The sequence below is a fragment of the Sorex araneus genome, chromosome 4 (genome assembly GCF_027595985.1).
Source record: "Sorex araneus isolate mSorAra2 chromosome 4, mSorAra2.pri, whole genome shotgun sequence".
Classification (NCBI taxonomy): domain Eukaryota; kingdom Metazoa; phylum Chordata; class Mammalia; order Eulipotyphla; family Soricidae; genus Sorex; species Sorex araneus.
Window position 1 is genome coordinate 136,196,283 of NC_073305.1, and position 24,449 is coordinate 136,220,731.

Genomic DNA, 24,449 nt, shown 5'->3' on the forward strand with positions numbered 1-24,449 from the left:
ATTCCCAAGTGCGGAGCCAGGAGTAACCCTTGTGCATCACTAGGTGTGACCCAAAAAGCAAAAGCAAAAACAAAAAAAACTCAACGGAATCAATACCTCACCAAGAGTTCTCTCTCCAGATAGCTTATCATTCACATTTGAAGGGAACTATACAGTTTTATGGGTAGGAAACTGCTTATGGAATTCATAGCCTTGAAACAAGTCTTCAGAGAAGCATCTTAAAAGAGCCCCTTTAAAGAACAGGAGTAATTCCCCAATATGTGACATTGAGTATGGTACTCACTAATGGGATGTATGGGTTTCCTCTAGTAGATAGAGTAAGGTTAAAAACATAATAGTCAATCATCACAAATTGACTTACTGATTTATGATCATTCTGTTAGCCATTCCTTTAAGTTTATTTGGACTAAGTGAAAAGAAATCAATCTGTTGTATGCCTGCCAAGGGGGCAGGCAGGGAGTGGGTGAGAGGGAACCTGGGAACATTGGTGGAGGGAAGGAGACATTGGTGTTGGGATTGTTGGAACATTATATGCCTGAAACAAACTCTATTATGAACAACTTTGTAAATCACGGTGTCTTAAAGAAAAGTGAGATGTGAAAAACAAAACAAAACACAAGAGTGAGATTTGTATTAGTCACCATGGGAGAAAAGATGTAAAGTTGAAGGCTGATACATAAGTCTAGACCATGGTATATAAATCAAGTTGAAGGCTGGATTATAAGTGTAGTCCATGCAGGAGGTATATTGTAGAGATACTGATTTAGAATTGGTTTGCTCAATAAAGAAGTATCAGCAGTTCAGGGAAAGTGAGTTAATAAGAAGTTGTACACTGTTAAAAACTTCGAATGGAATTAACTATTAGGGGGAGGACTGTTTAATAGGGGCCACTCCCAGACATGTTCTCATCTGTGTGCTTGGCCTGACAAGTGCAGTGCTTTTGAGCAGGCAATGCCCTCATCTACCAGGACCCACACCTTGTTGTGCTCTAGGGACCATGCAGTGGTGCCAACGGATCAAACTTAGCGTCTCACACCTGTTAAACGTGAGCTCTGCTGCTGGAGCTTAGAAAAGTTTATGTGTTCAGATAAGATAAAGTCAGTATTTTCAGAGAGAAAAATTTATGTTACTGTTTTTAAAGTACAATTTAAAACTCTTAAAAGTTACAGTCACTACTTTTATTCATTTTCGACTTTTAGTAATACTAAATGATGGTGACTGGTTATGTGATCATAGAATTGGTGTTGAAATGGCTGGTGTGGCCCCAATGTGTATTTGGTTTTCTTTTAGGAGGACTTGGAGACTGGAGTTCACCTTGACCCTGCTGTCAAAGAAGTTCAGTATAACCCAACCTATGAGACCATGTTTGCTCCTGAGGTAAGAAAGCATGTGAAGGCTCTGCCTTTGCTAAAGTATTTAAATATACAAAGGTAGATAAACAGATAAACAGGTGAATTTTTAAAGACTTTTTATTAACTTTTAAACATGTGCAATTTAAAAATTTAGGGAAATATGTTCTATTCTCCAAATGTTTAAATAGTCTATTAGTGAGGACACTGTTAAAAATCCTGTAGTTGTTTACCTACATGTAACTCTGATAACATGGAACTCTGTCTTTTGAAAGAGAAAATGGTTTTTTCCTTTGTTTTTGTTTTTGGGCCAAATGCAGTGTTGCTTAGGAGCTATTCCCAGCTCGTTGTTCAGGGGGCAGTGCTCAGAGAACCGTGCTGTGCCAGGGATTGAACCTAGGACTCTTGGAAACAGAGCATGTCTATCAACCTTTTGAGCAATCTCTCCAGCCCCAAAAGGGAAATCTTAATATAATCTCAGAGAGGTGAAATAACATCTTTCAGCATTAATAAGAGAACATTATAAATTAACCAGAAGGAGAAACTAATTAGCAATCATAAGTGCATAATATATTATAAAACATGTAATTACATGTTTTCCTATCATAAACACTGAAAAAGCAAACCATGCTAACAACCTAGAACCGTAATGGTTTGATCACCAAAGGTGTAGTGTTTACTGCCTGGTCTGAGTAGGACATTGTGGTTTTATTTTCTGGTAACATATAGTGATGAAAATGAAAAAAGATGAAAGGGGGGAAGAGATGGTGAAAATTTTTAATTTAGGGAAATCAATTTAGAAAAGATTAATTTCTTGGGGTTTTTACCCCCTTTAAAAAAGGAAAAGAGGGGCCGGAGCGATAGCACAGCGGGTAGGGCGTTTTCCTTGCACGCGGCCAACCCGGGTTCGATCCCTGGCATCCCATATGGTCCCCCTAGCACCGCCAGGAGTGGTTCCTGAGTGCAAAGCCAGGAGTAACCCCTGAGCCTCGCTGGGTGTGACCCAAAAAGCAAATAAATAAATAAATAAATAAATAAGGAAAAGAACACTATCTGATTGAAATAAAGAAGGTATGTCGCTCTAAAAAGCAAAAAAATTAAGATTGGCAGCCTGCATCTTTTAGAAGCACTTTAAAGCTAGAACTAAGGATCTTTTAGAAGCACTTTAAAGCTAGAACTAAGAACTAAGGAAAACTACATGCATTTCAGTAGCCATTTTTTTAGCGTATAGTCATGTCTTTTTTGATAAAGCAGAGTCATAAAGCTGCTTATCTATTGGTCTATTAAGGTTTCCATAATCACTTAAACTCTGGCTGCTGAGAAGTATAGCACAGCACGGAAGGTGAGAGCTAGCATTTCGTCTGCTATGCTGTTCTCTGGAAGCAGAACTCTTGCTTCCATCCACTGATATCATGTATTGTTATTTTATCCCATTTCTTTGAAAATTCTTCTAGCATGTGAAACTTGAGTATACCTCATAGTCCTTGGATCATTGAACAGAGATTGTATGTTATATATACATTTTGTGACTTTCTTAATGTACTTCAATAAAACCAATTCAGTACATTTAAAAAATGCAAAAATTTGGAAGTAGTGTGGTATATGCCATTCCTGTGTCAGAGTATTTTCTGTGGTCTGTTTTTCTTAAATTTAAAAGGAATAGGGGCTGGAGCAATACCACAGCGGGTAGGGCGTTTGCCTTGCACGTGGCCAACCCGGGTTCGATTCCCAGCATCCCATATGATCCCCTGAGCACCGCCAGGATTCCTGAGTGTACAGCCAGGAGTAACCCCTGTGCATCGCCAGGTGTGACCCAAAAAGCAAAAAAAAAAAAAAAAAAAAAAAAATTTAAAGGAATAGAAGTGTATTATACATAAGAATATATTTTATACTTACATACTATTGTATAATTATAGTTTTCAAGAAAAATTGAAAAGATCAAAAATGTTTGTGGTGATACTGATGAGACGATAGACATCTCGTTCTCTTTGCGCAGTTATCAATCCTTTAATATTTTCTTATTTTGGTTAGAAAAACTCCCCTTGAGTATATAAGCTGGTTTTTGCTAGCAGCACATTAGTGCTTGTGGCTTTTTCTGGTTGCCAAATAAATTATCTGTGATGTAACAGATTATTCCTTTGAATTTTATGACTAGGATTTGTATGAACTGACAAAGTCCTGAAAGAGATAATCATAACTTGACTAAAAAATACCCATATTCTTATATTTTAAAAATTTTGTCCTAGAAACTAGATACAATCCCTCTCCTAAAGCTGCTAGTATTTAACCAGTGGAATATGCCAAATATATTTTTTTTAAAAGATAAGAGGCTCTTTCCTATAGTACTTTTTAAATACTTTTTAAATTTAGGAAGAGTTTATATCAGCTGGTAAAGATTTAAAAGTTCCACGAGGGGCTGGAGAGATAGTATTAGGGTTAAGATGCTTGTCTTGCACATGGCCAACCCCAGTTCAGTCCCAGCACCCACACTACCTATGGCCTCCTGAGCGCCACCAGGACCGATTCGTGTGCACAGAGCCAGGAGTAAGTCCTGAGCATTGTCAGGTGTTGTCCAAGATCCACCTCCTTTCCCACAAAGAAATGTTCCATGAAAGCAAGCTTAAGAACAAGGAAATAAAATTGAGAATAAAATGGACCGCTCAGTAATCCTTATGTGACCTTTGATTATTTTAGTTTTCTCATAGAAAAAATGAAGGTAATTTCTACTTAAGTCAGTTTTAAAGCTAATGAGAATATAACTTGGAAATTTCTGGCATAGAGTAAGCAATTAATAAGTGATAGTTCTTATTGATGTTTACAGTAATGGTATTGGGATTGGTGATGAGGTATACTTGTGACAGATTCTGGGCAGAAGGGGACAGCATGAGTCAAATCATAAAAGTGGAATGGAAATTCTTGAGTCATCAGTAAGGATGAACAGGGTGGTAAGACGAGTGATTTTTGTATTATTTAACATTCCCCCAGGGTCAAGGTGGAGAATTTGACCTTGCTTTAATAGACGATAAAGAGATTTCAAAACTTGCGTAATGGGGTATCATATATTCATAGCTGAAATTTTGGAAGATTCATTTGGCAAGAGTTTGCATGGTAGGAAAAGAACCAAGATAAAGATACTTGAAATAAAGGTACCATTTATTTTTGATGGCCAGGCACCATAGTGAGGGATTTACATACCATACATATACCTCTGCCCATTAGTTCTCACTACAACCGCATGAAATACCCATCCCTCATTATAGCAAGTAAACCAAGTCTTTCTGCATATGGCGTATCTGGGAATTTGAGTTGAGATCACTCTTGACAACAACTCTGTAACAAAGACCAGCTTGTAGGCCATTCTGAAGTTTGGAGGTACATCTATGCCTCAGACTTTGCTAGCTCAGTAAATTAGATCATTGTAAAGTACTGTTTTTCCCTCCCAGCCAAGGAATTGCCTTAACTTTCCCTAAATGGTCTACCCTGTTATTCAAATGAGATTTCTCAAGTTCTACATAGAACTTGACAACATAGAAATAGTCATTGTTTTAGTCTAGTCTCCTGCTTTCCTTCATTTCACTCATTCCTTCTGGGATTGGCTTATAGAAAAGTATTTTTTACTCTCTAAACTCTTACAGAACCAGTAGGCCTCAGGGAACATTTTAGACTTCTTAAAATAATAGTACTTTCAGAGATAGAAAAAATGCCAAGGTTAAGAGGAAAAATACTTGTTTAAAACTGACAGTACAGAACCAAAGAAATAGTACAGCAGGTAGGATGCTGGCCTTGCACATGCCTGATCCGGGTTTGACCTTCTGGCACTGCAGATGGTCCCAGAGCTAGAAGTAAGCCCTGTGTACTGCCACATGTGACCCAAAACAAACAATAAAAATCTGGCTCTATTGTCAAAATAAACTTTAGAAATGATACAGATTAGATTTTTTGTTAGATGGAATTGAGACTAGAGCCAGCAGTATTGAATGAATAAATGAACAGTTAAATATTCTTGAAATATTGTTATAGCAGTCTTTGTGTCTGTGGAGTGCTAGTGATTGAACCCAGAGTCTTAATCTTATGAGACATAAGCGTTGTTTGACGTCTTGAACCACTATAGAATCATGGTCATTTTTTTAATGTTTCTGGAAAGTAATTGATATTTAGAACTTCTCTCACCTTAAAGTCTGTCTATACATGTTATGATAGCAGTAAATATTAATTGGAAATAGCAGTCTAAGAATAATATTATCAGTTTGATTACTTGGATCTTTTTTTCTACATAAGAACTTTTGGTTACAATTTCACACACGTAGTTTTTATGACATATTTTCTTAGTTCCTGTAATGATGCAATTTACTACTAACACATTGATCCTGAAGTACGCCACTTCCTGAAAGCTTGAGAACCACAATTTTAGATCTCTTAACTTGTCAAGGTTTTAGGAGTGCTTTTCTCCCAATTCTAAGTAAATCATCATCTAATTCAGGTAAAGAATATAAAGATAACCTGCCTCTCTAAGCAGCATCAAATATTCTTTTGGATACAGTGATCTGAGTAAATGTCTAAATTTGTTATTTTATATAGGGAGATTAATACTGTAAATTAACTCTTATGTTTCAATAGTGTTTTATAGCTAAAAACTGCTTAGCCATTCCTCATTAACATGAATGTATATATTTTTTTAAATCACTTGAATACAAACTTACTCTTACAGTTCATTAACTATCAAAAGTTGGAAAGAAATATTTAGAAATCAGTTTTAGTATGTCTTTTATGTACTTTGTTTTATTTTTCAATGGTTAACCCAGAATTTAAAAAGGTGTATATTCACAGAGACCAAGAACATCTGGGGAGTTTTGGGGTTTGCGGGGGCAGGGGGGGGGTGCTTTAGTTAATGTGAAGTGTCTTGAAGGTCTGCTGCAATAGCTGGTTGCCACGTCGTTAAGGCAACCCAGAAGTAAAGGAATCCTGCCTCCCATGAAGCTTCATTCCTATATCATTAGACAAAGTTTTGTTGTCTCCCTTTAAAAATCTGCGAAAATACTTTTAAATATTGAAACTGCTTTAGGGCTACTACCTATGTGAGATATATTCAACTATAATACATGGGTCTGTATTCAAATAGAAATAGAAGTTCTCTTGTTGGGCCACACCCAGTAGGGCTCAGGGCTTACTCCTGGCTCTGTGCTCATGGATCAAAGTCTGATGGGTTGCATGCAATGCAAGTGTATTCTTAACCTGCTGTACTGTATCTCTCTTGCTTGAAATCCAAGTCCTTTAATATTGAGGATTTTTCTTCTGGACCTAAGACCAGCAGTGCAGCTAAAGTGTAGAGCACAAGCCCCACATGCTTGGAACTCTGTCTCTGCATGCCCACCCTCACCTCTAGGCATAATCATGCATTGCTACCAGGTGTGGCCCCCATGGTAATAAAAAAAGGAAAAAATCGGAAAGATGGAACTCGTGTGATATGTATGTAAACTATAGAGGAATAGTTTTCTTTTTGTAAAATCTAAATTAAAAAATGATTGGGGATTGTTTCATTTTCTAAAATTGGAGAATATTAGCAAAATGGTAACTTAGTCATTGGAATAACAGTAGGGACTATGAGAATTTCTATCAATTTAGGTTTTTGCCCCCAGAAATCTAAAATGCTGCTTTCTAGATGGTAGTTAAGTATTATAGATAGAACATCTAGGAAGCATAATAAGTTTTATAAATGAATGAAGTCAAGTTGCTGTCTAGGATGTTTTCAGTGTTTCTACCCCATGATGTAGGAAGAACTAATAAGGGTTGCAGATTCTTGTACTCTCCTTTATTATAACTTAAGAGAGACAACAAAAACTTTATGTATAAATCAAGTATTTGAAGATTGAACAATAACTGGGGTAGGATCCACTCCTGGCAGTGCTTTAGGATCACCAGGGCTTCTACCAGCAGAGCTGGAAAGGGGAGGCATGAGAATGGCCGAATATCAAACTCAGGGCCTCACATGCAAGGCATGTGCTGTGCCACTTGACCACATCCCTGGCCCCAGGACTGAATAATTTTTAGCATAGAAATAGAAGCTATCAATAGATAAAGAATATTGTAGTTCACTTTCTTTGTAAATCAGAAAAAAATAATGTAAGGCAAACCGTAGTCTAGATTTCTGTGCATATCATCATACTGCTGTATAGCAAAAACTCCTAATTAAGAAAAGTCTAAAAATTATCTTCATGTCTCTGGAAATGTGTCTTAGAAAAGTGCATTCTTTTTTTGTTATTATTATTTGTTTTGGTTGGGGGCGACATCTGGTGATGTTCAGGGGCTTGGAGCTCAGGAGTCACCCCCAGTGGTGCTCAAACGACCAGGCGATGCCAGGGATGCTACTGAAGCCACCGCGGAGGTGCAAAGCTCTGCTCAGCCTGTTGAGCTACCTCTCCAGCCCAGAACAGGTGCTATGTCACAGTACTTTCCGCATGTCAGGTACTATTGTAAATTAAGGGTTTTCAGTCTCCACCTTTGAGGAACTCAGAATCTGGGAGAGAAATATGATTTTGTAAATATCACAGTGCCATTATTGATCAAAAAGTCACCAAAAGTCTCCAAAAGAATTGTTTAGACCAGAGGTTCCCAAACTTAACTGACGTCCTGCTCCTTTTCAGGAGGTGAAAAATCACTTATGCCTCCCTTGTGTCTCCTTTCTTTAAGTGAACAACAGGAAGAATTCAACTCACCTCCCAACTTTGTACTCATGCTTCAACTACTGTCTCCTGGAACATGGTACTGCTCATCCAGGGGCGGTATCATACACAGACTTTGGGAAATGCTGTTTTGGCCAAAACTGTAGGAAGTCTCCATGATCAAGGCAGTACATTTCATAGGGCTTGCTGTGAAGATGGACTATGGAAGGCAGTAAATGTCCATGACTATTGGGCTGTTGTACTGCACTGTTGCTACTGTGATTGAGGAACTAGAATACTTTGCTTTGATTAATCTAAATTTTATCACATGGTAAACTCCAAGTGAGCTGAGTTTTTTATCTTCTGTTCCAACTGTCTTTATCAGCCATTGTCCAGCTGTGAGCATGTTCCCAGATAGGACAATTAGCTACTGATGATTTAAAGTTGAAACTAATCATTATGGGTACATGAGTCTAATTCTACTTCTGTGTGCAGAATTTAAGGTGGGTTTTTTTTTCTCTTAATAATTTCAGTTTGGACCAGAAAATCCCTTTAGAACCCAGCAAATGGCTGCCCCTAGGAATATGCTCTCTGGATATGCTGAGCCAGCTCATATCAATGATTTTATGTTTGAACAGCAAAGAAGAACTTTCGCCACATATGGTAAGGTGATAAGACAGTTTCAAATTTGGCTATTAGAAGTGTGTGTGTGTGTGTGTGTGTGTGTGTGTGTGTGTGTGTGTGTGTGTGTGTGTGTGTGTGTAAGGGAGAGAGAGAAAGAGGGAGAGAGAGGAGGAGGGGAGGGGGGGGAGGGGAGGGTGTGCTCTGCACCTACTTCCTGTGCTGTGCTTGGAGATTGTTTCCATCTGTGCTCAGGCATCACTTCTGGCAGTGTTTGAGGACCGTATGGGGTGCCAGGAATCGAACCAGAGTTCTCTGTGTTCAGGGCAAACACCCTACCCATTATACTCTCTCCAACCCCTTTCCTTTTATTTCTTAGAGAATTTTTTTTAGGTTCTAAACAAATTTTCTATTAACACTGAGTGCACAGTGTTTCAGATATTTCACATAATAGTTCACATAAACTATTGACAGTTTTTGGTCCTGTCATATATTAATTGAAGCTAATGTATTATGTGAAGTACTGTTATTTCATGATGCTTTTTAATGTTTATTAAATTTTAATTATTAACAAAGCCTAAAACATTCAGGGAAGAAGTGAGCTTTACTTTTTTATATTTATATATGTATTGTGAATTTAAAGTTTACTGACAATTTTGCCGTACATTTTAAATTCAGTATTGTAGTCTAGGTTTTTTCCATTATTTTTAAGAATTGTGTGGTGTCCATTAGCTGGCTGTATAATAATTCACATCATTCTAAAGTTACTTTTGTTTCTGATTATTAGTGATGCAGAGTGATTCTGAATTAGTTTAGAGATTTGTACAGATACATACACTTAGTCACATTAAAGTTTTGGCAACTTGGTTGGAAAGGGCTGTCTCTGTTGGAACATCCCGTGCTATGGCAAAGCTGCATTGACTCACCAGTGCGCCAGTCTCAGCCAAGATTAGAGAGCACTAAAATCACTGGGAAGAGTTTATAGACACTTTCAGTCCAATAAACTGGTGCCAGGTAAGGTTCTCATTGAGAAGGGATCCCATATGAGCTTAAAATACATGTGAAGCACATAAAAATTGTCTTGCATTGTAAATGTATTATATTCTAGCTTATAATAAAACTTTTTAAAAAGTTTATTTCGGGGAGGGGGAAAAAAAGTTTATTTCACTTTAGAAGGGTCTAAAGCAGCAAGTTAGATAGCTTGTTTTCTTTAAAACAAAGCAAGACAAGGGAGGTAAAAAAAAAAAAAAACCAGTTAAATTTATACAAATGCCTACCCAGGGCGCCTCATACAAAGCATGTATCCCATTGCTGTGCCATATCCCCACTCTATACTTCTCTAAATTATCATGTAGCAAGAATTTGCACTGAAACTATTCAATTGACTGAGGCCTGGGTAGAGAAATTAGCTTTAAAACAATTTAAAAAGCAGTGTGTTTTTTCCTCTCCAATTAATGAAAGTAGAAAATAGGATTTAAAATAAATGTCTTTAATTTTATCATAGTCTCTATTGCCTGAGTCTCACCTTCAATATTAGAAACCTCTTATTAACCTTTTGAATGATTTTTAAAAATAGTTTGCTGATGATGTCTTTTTTGTATGTGAATGTTTATATCATGTATCAAATTGATTCCAGTTTTCACTATTAAAAATGTGATATGTTTTAAATGCAGCAAATTCCTTTTCAGGAGGTAGTTGGTGAATTTTTTTTTTTTATGATGAATTAATTCCCTGAAGTCAGCAAAAAAAATACAACCTTTTTTCTTTTTCTTTAATGTTTTTTTTTTTTTTTTTTTTGCTTGCTTGCTTGGTTTTGGGCCCCACTGCTCAGGACTTATTCCTAGACTATGGAAATAAGCATCTTTCTCTATGCTTATGATAGAATATATAATTTGGGGTGTGTTGGCCTAAATTTCATAAGCCTTAAAAAGTCTCATTTTAAAAAATCATTTTCTTAAATGAACATTATACATCAGAGAAGTGAAAGATCAACAAAAAAAATCCTTACAGGATTTGAAACCTTTGGGAGTTGTGGGGGGGGTGTTGTTTTGGGGTTTTTTGTTTGTTTTGTTTTTGGCTTTTTTGGGTCACACCAGCGATGCTTAGAGGTTACTCCTGGCTCTGCACTCAAGAGGACCATAGGGATGCCAGTTGATGCCCTGCACATTTGCTGTACTGTCGCTCTGGTTCTGAGCCTATGATTTCTAAGGTTCTACTCTAAAGCTGTTTTTCTGCCATAAGCTCTCTTCTCTGCCTAAGAATGTATTTTAACACTGAAAAAACATTCTATGCAAATTAGCTAATAGCCAGGTGGGTGGTTCTATTCTAGCGGATCACAAGGGTGAGTTGGACACCTACATCCTAGCTTTTTGAAAGTATGTCTGATGACAAATTCTTCACTGTTCCCCCAAAGAAATCTTTTTTTAGTCTTTGACTGGGAAATTAAGATCTTAACTACATCCACTGAATGTATACTTTTTAAAAGATGGACTAGAACTTTCTGTGATAAAGCACATAGGTCATAGTCCACAGTATGTTAAATGATACCACTCTCTTTATTTGTATATGCCAGATTATTATTAAAATTTATCTTACCAACATTAATCCTGTTTATACTCCTATTTGAGGAAAAACTGATTTGAATTCATATAATTTTTTTCTTTTCTTCAGTTTTCATATACCATGGAAAACCAATTCTGTGCAGCTGCATACTCTACCACAAGTTGAAGGAGTATATTCCTATGCTATTGGATATACTTCTTTTACTACAGAAATATAAAAATTTATAAATTTGAAGTACTTATTATTGGAAAGGTGATAGTTTTTACTGAATTTGGCACTTTCAAAATAGGTAGATTTTATGTTATTCTTAGCCTGTTTTTTAGCTTCTATATAAATTGATAAGCTAAGCCATGTATTATCTCTTGCTATAAAATGGGGGGGAATAACTTCTAAGCTTGCAGTCGTATGATTTACATAATATATTTACGCTCTTAAGAAAACTGATACTTTGGGTAAATTTTGAAAGTATGATATCTTGGCCAAAGAAGGGTCTTAGTAGTGTAATGTCAGTATGATAAATATGGTCCAGAAGGTCCTAATTCTGCTAACGAATTCATCGGCAATCTGAAATTTTAGATTTTTCTAAATAGAAACAGCTCAGGAAAGAAAGATGGGTCATAAGAGACCATTTTCACTATCTGGGAAAAAAATGTAAGATGAGTTTATTTGTAGCCTAATAAGTGGATGTGAATAAGCAAAAGGGGAGCCAAGGGGACTGGCTGGAAGCTCAAAGGGATGGACCACATGTCTTGCAGATGCAAAATCTTGAGTTCAGTCCTTGCCATCACATGCCTGCCTCAAATCCCCGGCCCCTCCAGATTGAAGCCCTGGTGACCCCCAGCACTATTATACCTGAGCACAATTATTGCTGGAAGTGCCTCCAGCCCTAAGCACTGCCTGGGTGGTCTCCATTTTAAGGGTTTTGTTTTTTGTTTTAATGAAATCAGTAATTTGGTGGGTTGTTTTTTTTTTTTCATAATGAACTTGAAGCTTAAAACCTAAGTTGAAACTTTAAAAAATTATGAAACTGTTAGTTACTTGATTAAAAGCTTTTGAATATAGTAATTTGTTTTTTTTTCTTTGTAGGTTATGCATTAGACCCATCATTAGATAATCATCAAGTTACTACTAAATATATTGGTTCTGTAGAGGAAGCTGAAAAAAATCAAGGTAAATTATTTGAAATATTTATTATATATACCTACAACTACAACTGCACGCGACTGAACCGGGTTGGATTTCTCGGAGAGCTCCTAGTGGTGTATTCGATACGCCAAAAATAGTAACAAGTACCACAATGGAGACATTACTGGTGCCTGCTTGAATATATCAATGAACACCGGGACGACAGTGCTACAGTGCAGTGCTAAGAAGGACAATGCAAGTTTTATAAAGCCTCTGCTGCTTAGTAGCCATAGACCCTGTGAAATCAATGTGCTTATGGGTGAACCACAGCTTGGTAGGGTGTGTGGTGTGTGAATTGTTTGGTAAAATAGAATTTTAATAAGTTTTGGTGTAAAACACAATTTGAAGAAAATGGACTTACATTATTATGGTCAAGCTCCTTTCTCTAGGATGGACCTAGAGTCTCCCACCCCCTGCTAATCAAATTGGTATCACAACCAGAAGCATGCATTTCCTCTCCTCTTTTCCTTTTATTCTTAAGATCTATTAGAGACCAACTTAAGACTGAAGAATCTAAGTTTAAGTTTAAATCGAAAAGAATAGTTACTAGATTCTTGAGAAACCCTATTTAGTTTATAATGAAGTCAAAGAAAATTTCTTACAGTTATTTAACTCGATTTTTACATGTTAAATCTTAGTTTAGCATTTCAGTCTTTCTTCTGAAGTGAGGTTTGTCATTTAGCAATGTGAAATTCTAGGTTTCTTTCAAAAAGTGGTTAAAAAATACACTGATTCAAATCTGTGATTCATTGATAAGACTGTAGGATTATATATTTTTAATCTTGTTTCAGCATATTGGAATTTGCAAAATATGTTAATAGCAAAAGGTTCTGGCCCAGAAATTGAATCCCAGTGATGGTGTTAACAGTCATTGGTATATCTGGTAGATTCATAAAGATTTTGTGTTTTATAATCAGTGTTTTTTGATCACTTGATTTTTAACAATATAAATAACTTTAACAATGGGAAATAATATATATGTATACTGCCATTTGGTAAACATTCTTTTTTTCAGGTTTAACTGTTTTTGAAACTGGTCAGAAGAAAATAGAAAAGAGAAAAAAGTTCAAAGAAAATGATGCGTCTAATATTGATGGTTTCTTGGGACCTTGGGCAAAATATGTGGATGAGAAAGATGTTGCCAAACCTTCAGAAGTAAGCTTTGGTGTTTTTCATTATCAATTCAGGTATATGCTGTGTCTCTGTAAGGAATAACTATTAATCAGTTTGAAATTTCCTTAGACATGACTCATCAAAATTTCTCTCAAAATACAGTATGATTTTCTCTTTTGAACATTTGTATGTAGTTTTCTATACTTGTGAATTAAAATATAACATTGAATAATATTTTATACAGATCACTTATTTTTATTAAAAATTAGCTATTAAGCTTCCTTGGTAGCTGCTTTTCTGATTCCAGATATTCAGATTATGACTACAGAATGAGTTTGTCTTTCTGTGATTTTTCAGTTTGTGGAAGCTTTTATTTCTTTATTTTAAAATAATTATCAAACTAATATATATAACTTTTTTTAAATGATGTGACTATTTTGCCAGGCTCTCCACTATGCGGGCAATAAGCTCTCAGTAGCTTGCCAGGCTCTCCAAGAGGTAGTTGACTAGTGACCCAATCACATCCCCCATAAACAAAAAAGTCTTTAATAAGTTCAAACTTAATTTTTTTTCCTTCTTTCTGGTTTTTGGGCCAAAACCAGTAATAATGATCGGTCTCATTCCCCTGACCCTGAAGAGCCTCTAATGCGGCACCATTGGGAAGGACGAGTAAAGAGAAGTTGCTAAAATCTCAGGGCTAGGATGAATGGAGAGGTTACTGGGCTCGCTTGAGCAAATCAGTGATCAATGGGATGACAGTGATGATGATGACAATGACTTTTTTATATATTAACATAAGAAAAGAATGTTATGAAATCCTGAAATCCTATCCTGTCTCTCCTTTCTTACTAATTCCACTGTCTCTATGCTCCAGTCACCTTTCTGGGTCTTAGTGATGCAGCCAGAGACAACTTAAGAAATTCTTATTATCAGGAAGCTTACCTTCTAGCTATAGCTTACTTTACTAGATCAGTACTATTCATGTGCTGTTTATTTTAGAGATCATCTGTTGGCTTTATTATAAAGATTTGCTACCACCCTATTTCCTCCCACTGTTCCTCTCATAAAACTGTGATGACACATCTAAGTCATTGTTTATTGCCTTGTAACTATGTAAAACTTATTATTGACAAACAACATGGTGTTCTGAAATTCTGTTTTCTTTCTGGTATTAGATTTTCTAATTGCCTGTTTTCACTTGCATAACTAGTTTATTTCTAGGTTTTGTAGGATGGATTTTGTGTTAAGTGGGATGTAAAGTACTATCTAGTACTCACGTATTTAACATCAGTTTGTAATCTGTCAGGGTTCATATTTATCCTGGAAGACATACTTGATCCTAGTGACTTCAGAGTATGATAGGGTTCTAGAGCATCCAGTTAAAATTCACCCCCTGATTGCTTTAGGAAGAACAAAAAGAATTGGATGAAATCACAGCAAAGAGGCAGAAAAAAGGCAAACAAGAGGATGAGAAACCTGGAGAGGAAAAGACAATCTTGCATGGTGAGACATTTTTTTAACCCTTCATTTTTATGACTTTCAGATACTGCCCTTCTCTTTGGGTGGTTTTGTAGCAGTGATGTTTAGGGCTTGCTCCTGGCTCTGCATTCAAGGTCCCCCGAGACCACATTGATGATGGCGGATTTGGAAGATCATATGGGGTATTGGGATTGAACCCAGATCAGCCATGAGCAGGGCAAGCACCCTATCCACTGCACTATCTCTTCTCTTTCCGTATCAGTTGCCTTACCAATTGTTTGCTGGAATTACTTATATTTAGAATTATACTAGACAGTTTACATCCCAAAGAAATTGCGGAGAACTCTTCTATGTTCTGATACAGGATAGAAAATAGCATGAATAAAGCTAGCCACAGATAACTTTTTGAAATGCTTATAATTCAAAACCAAAAATGATAAAATTGAGGGATATAGCTCAGTGGCATACTACCTGCCTGGCATGCATGAGAACCTAGATTTAGTCCCCGGCACTAGGGGTTGAATGTGGGAGGTAAAGAAGAAACCTGAATAGTGCACAGTCTTTTATTCCCTAATACAAAGCTGACAATTTTTTTTTTTTGGCTGTTTATAATAGTGTTCAGTCACTTTAAGCTCTTCAGTCATCCCAAGACAAATGGTCTTGAGGTATATTAATTGTTCATAACTATTGTCAAATTATACTTTGAAAGAAAAAACTTTATTTTTCATGTGAATGGGTCAGAGATTTAAGACTCACATATACTTTGACTTGTGAAAGGAAACGGCTTAGCCACCAAAATCATAAGTAGTTTTGAATGTACCCAGTTCAGCAATTAGTAGTTGCAATTAGAAAAATGAGCTAGGATTATCTGAAACTGGAATGAATAATTCATTTCTATTTATATTGATTATTCTATTGCTGTATCACATATTTAGGTTTTAGCTGTTAGCTTGTTAAGGCACATTTGGTTTCTCAAGTCTGGTGTTATCTGCAAGATGTTTATTTCATCCTGAGTTAATATTAACAATAACAACATTCACTGAACATGTACTCTGTATAAGCATGCTTTATATGCATTGTGGTCCTTAACTCCCACAAGTCTTTTTTGTATAAGTTGTAATATTTTCTATATTTGCATTTCTGTGCTGTCATAGAAAAGGAACCTAAAAGGATATAAAAAGAGAAAAGCATGGAAAAATAGATATTTGGTACTTTTTGTTGTTATAGCTTCCTTTTTATCTTGTTTTGCTTCTTATTCTTTGCTGGTAACTCAGAAATCCTAAGCATTATCTTTGTTTCTTTCGCTGTAATTACACTGTAGTGAAGTCTTTTTTTTTTTAACTTTATCGATTAAAATACATAACTACAGAAAAGAAGCATAGATTTATTAAAGTTCTAATTCTCTGAGTTCTTTGAAATTCCAGGATCCCTTCTCTGTAAATAGTAGTGATTTTAGACAGCTGAATTTTAGATGACTCAGTGTCTTAGAATCATTTGAGTGTAGACTTCTTAATACTTAATATGGAATGAGGTCCACATTTGCTGGTAAAGTGGTAAGCATAGTGAATTGACATTTTTGTGAATGTAATGATGGCTAGCATCTGAAGAATGTTGATTTCGTGGCTCACTATTCTCCTCTGCCTCATTTCAGTTAAAGAAATGTATGACTATCAGGGGAGGTCCTATCTTCACATACCTCAGGATGTTGGTGTCAATCTACGATCAACTATCCCACCTGAGAAGTGTTACCTTCCCAAAAAGCAAATTCATGTGTGGTCTGGACACACAAAGGTAAACTGGTTATTTCTATTTGATTTAACATGTAATGAGACTAGTATAAAGTTTTAGCCATTGCTGCGGAACACTCAGAATTTTGCTAACGTAAGGACTTGAAGACACAGAGAAGTCAGTTTCTGAAGATCAACCTGAGTTCAGCTTTAGAAGTTCTCACACAAACCCATTTCAAGACACTAGTCAGCCTTCATGGTTATCAGGATTGGCTGTGACTTAAAGCATGCATTGTCTGGTACCCTTATGGTCCCCTTCCCCCACCCCCACCCCACCCCTACACCCCCAGTTCCTGCCACAGTTAGCTTCCCCTGGGGCACCAATTTCAGCAAGAATTGATACTAGCACCCAAACCTCTAAATTTTGGCGTAATTTGGGAGGGTTGTCACATTTCAAAGATTACATGCTTTCTGGCTTATTAATGGCGGTGAAATTGAAACTAATGCTGAGATGAAATAGTGAAAACTTTGATGTTGATGTTCATCTGCACGATTCTAGCTCTTAGCAGACAGCAAAGGAACAGCACACTAGAAAGAAGAGTAGGGGCATTAGCAGCTTGGTAGACTAAGAACTCCCTTGAGTGAGGAAGTCGTCAGTATTAAAATTTAAAGAACAGTATTAAAATTTAAAGAAAAGCTTTGTGTCAATATAGGCAGCTCCTGAAATGCTAATGAGGGTTATTCTGGGGCATGATTGGTGGAGGTGGGGGAGAATAAAGGGAAAATAGTAAATTGCTTAAAAATCTATACTTTTTCCTCATGTTTCATTTAGATATGTATTTTGACCACTTCTGTCTTTTGACCATCTTCTTATAGGGTGTCAGTGCAGTCAGATTATTTCCTCTCTCTGGCCACTTACTGCTGTCCTGTTCCATGGATTGTAAAATCAAGGTGAGTTTTCAGCAACAAGATCAGAACATTGCAAAACTAGTGTTTTTGGTTAGGTCTGTTTGGTTAATTACAATAAATTTGGAATTGTTAGGCAATTAGTGGCTAATTATTTTATCTTAGGCCTCGGGAATGAAGCAGTCTGTGAACTGCTTCCAAACATGCTGATTGAAACATGGCTCTGTGGTTCAGTTGGCTAGACTCTTAGTTAGATAGCTGGTTAGAATGTAATCAATCACTTTTGGCTTTAGACACATAAATATTTAATCACCCCTAATGCATTTGTGTAAAAGTTTGGATGTGTAACTGGGTACATTTGTTCCTCAGAATCTTGTGAAATAATGAGGACTTTATGACAGAAACCCATTCTTAAGAGAACAGATAATAATTCATCCTTTTTCTTCTAATGCAAATGAAAATAGACACTGAGCCATAGAACTGTTTCCAGCCTCTTCTCCCACTTTTTTTAAAGTCTTGATTAAGACCCTGCTTTAGGGTGATCACTTCATTGCAAGGTGAGTGATAATTATAAAGGCAGACAGAAGGTATTCTGATTTCAAAGAGGGGACTTGTACTTCGGTAAGGGTGTAGCAAAGTAGAGGGTGGGTAGGGAGCAGAGGCTGTCTGGGAAAAAGTGAATAGAATGTATCAGCATGGTGGGTACTGAAAACAAATAGTGTGATGCCAGTTTAAAATTGAGAGACAGAGAATGGCTTTCACTTTTGGCAAGTAACCTGGTCCCAGAGGCCTCTGCCTGGTCTGATACGGGAAATGAGACTTGATCCTGCTGGCCCACCATGGCTGGGAAATGCTCTCTGTTACTAGAAACCTGGTTGAGGTTTGAACTTCAGGCAGGCAAGAATAAAGAAAATTCTAAAGCTGTTTTATTAATTTGCTTTTAAGAGTGATAAGAGTTATGAGCCTAATAATTTGGATTAACTCATCTAGGTCATCATTCTCAGCAGCTTCTATAGTATTGTGACTTCAGAAAAGTTCCAACAAATAAAAGATCTTTCAGTACGAAGGTTTGATAAACATTGCTGTCTTAACATTTCATTGTTCTAAAAGTAGTTCATGGCTTTTTCCCCTCCGGAAAAGCCCATGTTCTCTTTTAAACGCATCTCTATCACCACTCATATTTCTCTTAAGTAAATTTCTTTAAATAACACTATTTTACTTCACTAAAAATGTCTTGCCGTACATGTGTGAGGCCCTGGGTTCTATCCCCCACCGCCATCAACACAAAAGCGTAGTCATATTATGTAAATTGAAACTTTTCAAAAAAATTTTTTTTCTACTTCTATTTGGACACACCTGGCAATACTCAGGGGTTATTCCTGGCTTTGCACTCAGGAATCACTCCTGGCGTTGCTCAGGGGACCGTATGGGATGCTGGGAATTGAACCTGAGTTGCCCTCATGCAAGGCAAATGCCCTACCTGCTGTGCTATCTCTCCAGCCCCTTTTCTATTTTTTTTAATTGAATCACAGTAATATACACATTTACAATGTTGTTCATTGTACAATGTACATTGTAAATACAATGATAGTATTTCAGTCATACAGTTATTTTCCCCACCACTAGTATATTATCTTCCTTCACATATACATATAAATATATATACTTCACCAATATATATATTCCTTCAATATACATAGGAATACATATATTCCTACACCAGTATATATACTTCCTTCACCAGAATATACAGTATATATTCCTTCACCAGTATATTTTCCCCACCACCAGTAGTCCCAGTTCCCAGTTCCTTTCCCCACCCCCCACCCCCACTGCCTGCCACTATGGCAGGCACTTCCCTCCCCCCTCTTTTCCCCCTCTCACTCCCTCCCTCTTTCCCTCACCCCCCTTTTGGGCCTTAGGGTTTACAGTACAGATAATGAAAGGTTATCAAGTAACCTGTATCTGTGCCCTTCAGCCCCCACACACTCTTGTTGCAGGCTGCTAATCATTGACCTGTCCTGGCCCCTCTTTACCCTCAGCTTGGATATTAGTAATGGAAATTTTTCATTGTATAAAAATATATTACTGGGGGCCAGTTATGTTGCGCAGTTGAAAGTGTATGTCTCTCATGTTAGGCCCTAGATTCAGTTCCTAACACTACAGGAAAGAAAGAAGAGAAAAAAAAACCCTGCTTATCTATAGGCAGATAGATATAGCTGGTTAGATGAGTGAGTAGATAGATAAGTCTATATATCATATTTCTGTCCATAGTATATCTGTATATACACACAGAAAGCAAATGAAAATCTCCAGTAGCTCGGTGTACTTTCTCGATGTGTTTGTATGTCTTTTATCATATAAAATCAGATTCCAAAGTTGTAGGTGCATGTATGTATTTTAAATAGTACAATAAACATGCTAATCCCTAGATACGATACAATATCTAGCATCTCTAGACATTAGTTTATGACTAAGGATGTCTAATGCCTTTGGTTGGTCCCTTGTAGACACGATAGGCAGACACATAGCAGGCATATGAAAGTTAGTAACAGAAAGTTACCATTTTTTTTAGTTTCGTATTAAATTTAATATTTCCATGTGTTTTTTTTTCCCCCAGCTGTGGGAGGTTTATGGAGACAGACGGTGTCTGCGAACATTTATTGGTAATACTTCTTTTTTTTCCTGTTATAAATCTGTTTGGGACAACTTTGTAAACTAAGATGACATTGACAGTTATTTTACCACCCTGACATGAAAAAAATCAAGAATAAGTCCATTTTTTGAAGTGGAAAGTAAATCTCCTCACATAAAGAAAGAGAACCAGGAAGAGAAAGCAAAAGAAACAGAAGTGGTGTGAGAAGATATGCTGTTTTGGGTAAAGTAAAGGTGTTTTCAAATTGCCAGGGTGTGGGATGTGGTGAGAGAAAGAGAGAGAGAGAGGCAGGTAGACTGCGAAAGACCTTGTGTACCATTAATCGGGAGTTAATTGTATCCGGAGGTCCCTGAGGCTGCCAACCATTAAACAGCTCTTACAGGAAACAACAGCATCAGATTTGAAGTTGAAGAAGCTCACAATGGTAATATAGAGGCTGTTTTGGCAGGGGAGGCCTGAGGCAGGGAAATGAATTGCAAGATTATTTTATTGGTGTAGAATAGAGATGAGAGCTCGAGCTAGAGCTGCAGAAATGGAGAGGAACGGATGATCAGTGAGGCTTAGTACCTGAATATGCCCGGGAAACATGAGGCAAAAATCTAGGATGACTCAGCTGACGAGATGACTTCACCGTGAGAAGGACCATAAGAGGATGATGAGAATCAGAGAGATGAAATAAGGGGCAAGGCCCTTGCCTTCCACGTGGCTGAGCCTGGTTCTATCCTAGGCACCACTCATGGTCTTCTGAGCCCCACCAAGAGTGATCCCTGAGCACAGAACCAAGAGTAAGCTCTAAGAACAGCTTGTTGCAGCCTAACCCTGCACTCCCCCCCAAAAAGAATGCAAACTGCTGGATGGATAGCTCAAGGGGCAGGGATACATGCTGGAGCCTTCCAGTTCAGTTCCCAGTACCACGTAGTCCCACAGCACCTCTGGAAGTAGCTTGGAAAAACAAAAGGACGATGAGGTTTCTGACAGGTTGAAGCCGCCTCATGATAGTGAGATGGAAAAGCCCAGTGAGCAAGAATTTACCTAGATATTGAACTTGGAAAAGAGGTTGGGAATTTACAACTAAAACACATATAAAAGAATGAAATGGAGATTGAATGAAGGACGAGGACCAAAAAGAGAGTAGCTTTGTGACTTCCTAGACTTTTTGATAAGAGAATAGTTGATTGCCTTCATCAGATTTTGTGGGAAAGCTAGTAACATTTTCAAACTAGAGCACTGCACTGAAACACTGTTTTTGTGAGTTGTAGTGACTCTGTCATTAGCTTCGATGGGAGTTCATTCTCCAGTGCTTCAGTAGCTGTGATTCTAGGGCCTCACTGAACAAGTGAATACTGCTGATGGTGCAGCCTAGGAGAAGTTGTGTTCCCTATCATTCCTGTGCCCTGGTAGTTTGTCAATAGAAATCTAAAACTTTGCTATTTAGGAAGGTGAAGGTAGCACGGAGCAGGACTCCTGCCCTTCTAGAGTCCACAGGGCTTTTGTTTATGGTAAAGTTTGTATCATGCACGTTTCTACATTGGTGGCGATCTTGAGGGTTGGGGGGTTTGGGGGGATAGGTATATTTAGTCATGAGTCTCGAGTCTAAAGGTGCAAAAGCACTTTAAAACATACTGTCAAGATGTCATCTTACAACCTAGTAAAAGTTAGTATTTATTTACTAAAAGACTCAGTCTCAAATCTGAATCCCTGTCTGTGAAAGATGGCTATATGATCTAAGAAATAGTTACTGAACAAGATTTAGAACTTTATGAACCTTAGGTTTAGGTCACTTTGCGTACTTCGTGTGCTTGGTGAATAATCTGAGCTGGTCATTTCTCTCTTCTTGACAGTAAGTGGCCCATAAGGTTTCCTTAAGTTCTTCACTGTCTAGTCTTTCTTTGTACGTATTACATATTAATTTGCCATGGCAAATTCGAAGGGGGAAAAAAGGTTTCGTCTTTTCTCTTAGTTCATACCTAAATTCAGTGCATCAGAATTATCTGAAGAGCTTGTGGAAAGGGTGGGGGACCCGCCTACCTTCTGCAGCCTATACATATAACACTCTGAGTCAGTGAATCACAGGATGGGGTTCCGGCAATCTTGACTCACAGCATGGCTTGAAAACTACTGTGTCATGCTGTTTCCCTGGTGATATTTAGGTTTTTATGAGAAGATGCTTTCCCTCTCCCTCATGCCTGTTGTTTCTGCCTCTAGGTCACAGTAAAGCTGTCAGGGACATTTGCTTTAATACTGCAGGAACTCAGTTCCTCAGTGCAGCTTATGACAGATACCTTAAACTCTGGGACACCGAGACAGGTAAGAGTTCACTAAAGCTAACATGAATTTATCTTCGTAATTGACATTTACAAATGAAACCATGTGAGAGGCATTATTCTGTGGCAAAATGGTGCCTTCTCAAACTTCTAATTTTCATACCTTCCACTGTCCACTGAAACCAGAAAAAAAATAAATTGGTTGAGTTGAAATTCAGCTATATAAGTAACTCTTTCACTTAAAACTCTGTTTCCACCTGATACCATTTATAAAGTACGCATAATAAAAGTTAAGCAGATTTGAAATCTTCCATAAATTATTGATGTTTTTCTCCTCACCTTGCACAAGCTTGATATCTGAAGAGCACAAACTGAATTGCCCAAATTGATCAAAATCTAGTTCTAAAAACCTCCTTGGTTTTATATAGTCACAGATATAATTGCATCAGCATTACTGTTTACTATGATTTAATGTAATTAGAGAACCATCTTTCATTTCTGTTTCAAGGAGAGTTAATGTATATTGAACACTTAGGGTTTCCCAGGATTATATATGTACACTATATAAATACAGGATTATATAATACACTGGCAGTATTTCATTGGATATATCAAGTCTCCCTATGAGATAAATACTGTTATTCCTATTAGTGAGGAAGCAGGCTTAAAAGGGTTACTTTTTCTGGATCCCACACACAGCTCAGTGTTGAATAGAGTTCAAACCATAGCTTTTCTAATGCAGACTCCATCCTTTTTGCCTCTCTTAACTCTCTTTTTCACTCCAGCTGCACATCAGAATCACCTGGAGAGCTTTATTCTACAGATTTGATGACACAGATTTACCTTTGAAAAAATTATTTTTAATTAAAATTCTGGAAAGGAACAGTGTGATTTGTAGTAAAATAAGCAACCTGCCATTCCTCAAAGTCTATTAAGCCGATGAACCCCAGCTCTTAACGTAGGGATGTCTTTTGAGTGGTGACATTTATTTTACCTGATTTAACTTGGATTTTTGGTTGTAGGACAATGTATATCAAGATTTACAAACCGAAAAGTACCATACTGTGTCAAATTTAATCCTGATGAAGATAAACAAAATCTCTTTGTGGCTGGGATGTCTGATAAAAAGATTGTGCAAGTAAGATTTGCCTTTTGTTGTTGTTGTTTAATAGAAACCTCACCTGGTGGTACTTAGGGACCACCGGAGTTGCATCCACAAGTGCTTAGGGGCTGTATGGTGCCAGTGAATGAACACAGCTTTGCACATGCTTGGCATATGCTTAGCATATGCTCTGCCACTCAAGCTATCTCCCTGGCCCTATCTGTCTTTTTATAGTATTTTTATTAAGATTTCTGAGATTTCTGTTGTATCAGAGGATGGGATAAGAAATATATTAACTTGCTTAAGGTTTGCTGCTTTTAGGGACTACTAATGTTCTAATCTAGTTCGAAAAGTAATTTCATAGACACATATCAGAGATCTTTTCTTTTTCCATTTTTCATTAATTATCCTCATTATTCATTTTCCTAAATCTGATTTCCCTTTGTCTTTAACTTTTTTCTTGTTTGATACACAGTGGGACATTCGAAGTGGAGAAATTGTACAGGAATATGATCGGCATTTGGGAGCTGTCAACACCATTGTTTTTGTTGATGAGAATAGGAGATTCGTGAGCACATCTGATGATAAGAGCTTAAGAGTTTGGGAATGGTAAGTTTCAGTTAAAAAAAATAGATTATAATTTTAAAATATGTAGACAAGACAAAGCCTGATATGCCACCATTTGAATATTTATATACCTGGCTTAACTGTGAAATTGTTGTAACTAAATATCCAGAATATAAAGATAATTTAAACATGCTATCTTCCATAGTCTTGGGAGAGTCTATCTGAAGGGTATGTTTTTTGATTTATTTTTCTTGTAGTA

The 24,449-nt window shown here is 37.1% G+C and overlaps 1 protein-coding gene across 1 annotated transcript in view; it reads left to right on the forward strand.

Moving 5' to 3' along the window:
- CDC40 (cell division cycle 40) overlaps window positions 1-24,449 on the forward strand; it is a 50,291-nt gene that overhangs the window by 15,286 nt on the left and 10,556 nt on the right. The window contains exons 2-12 of the mRNA XM_004605720.3: window positions 1,291-1,377; window positions 8,542-8,671; window positions 12,278-12,361; window positions 13,392-13,531; window positions 14,896-14,992; window positions 16,620-16,759; window positions 17,572-17,646; window positions 20,222-20,267; window positions 22,463-22,564; window positions 23,544-23,659; window positions 24,099-24,232. Of these exons, the coding sequence (XP_004605777.1) occupies window positions 1,291-1,377; window positions 8,542-8,671; window positions 12,278-12,361; window positions 13,392-13,531; window positions 14,896-14,992; window positions 16,620-16,759; window positions 17,572-17,646; window positions 20,222-20,267; window positions 22,463-22,564; window positions 23,544-23,659; window positions 24,099-24,232 (1,151 nt within the window). The remainder of the gene's footprint in view (window positions 1-1,290; window positions 1,378-8,541; window positions 8,672-12,277; window positions 12,362-13,391; window positions 13,532-14,895; window positions 14,993-16,619; window positions 16,760-17,571; window positions 17,647-20,221; window positions 20,268-22,462; window positions 22,565-23,543; window positions 23,660-24,098; window positions 24,233-24,449) is intronic.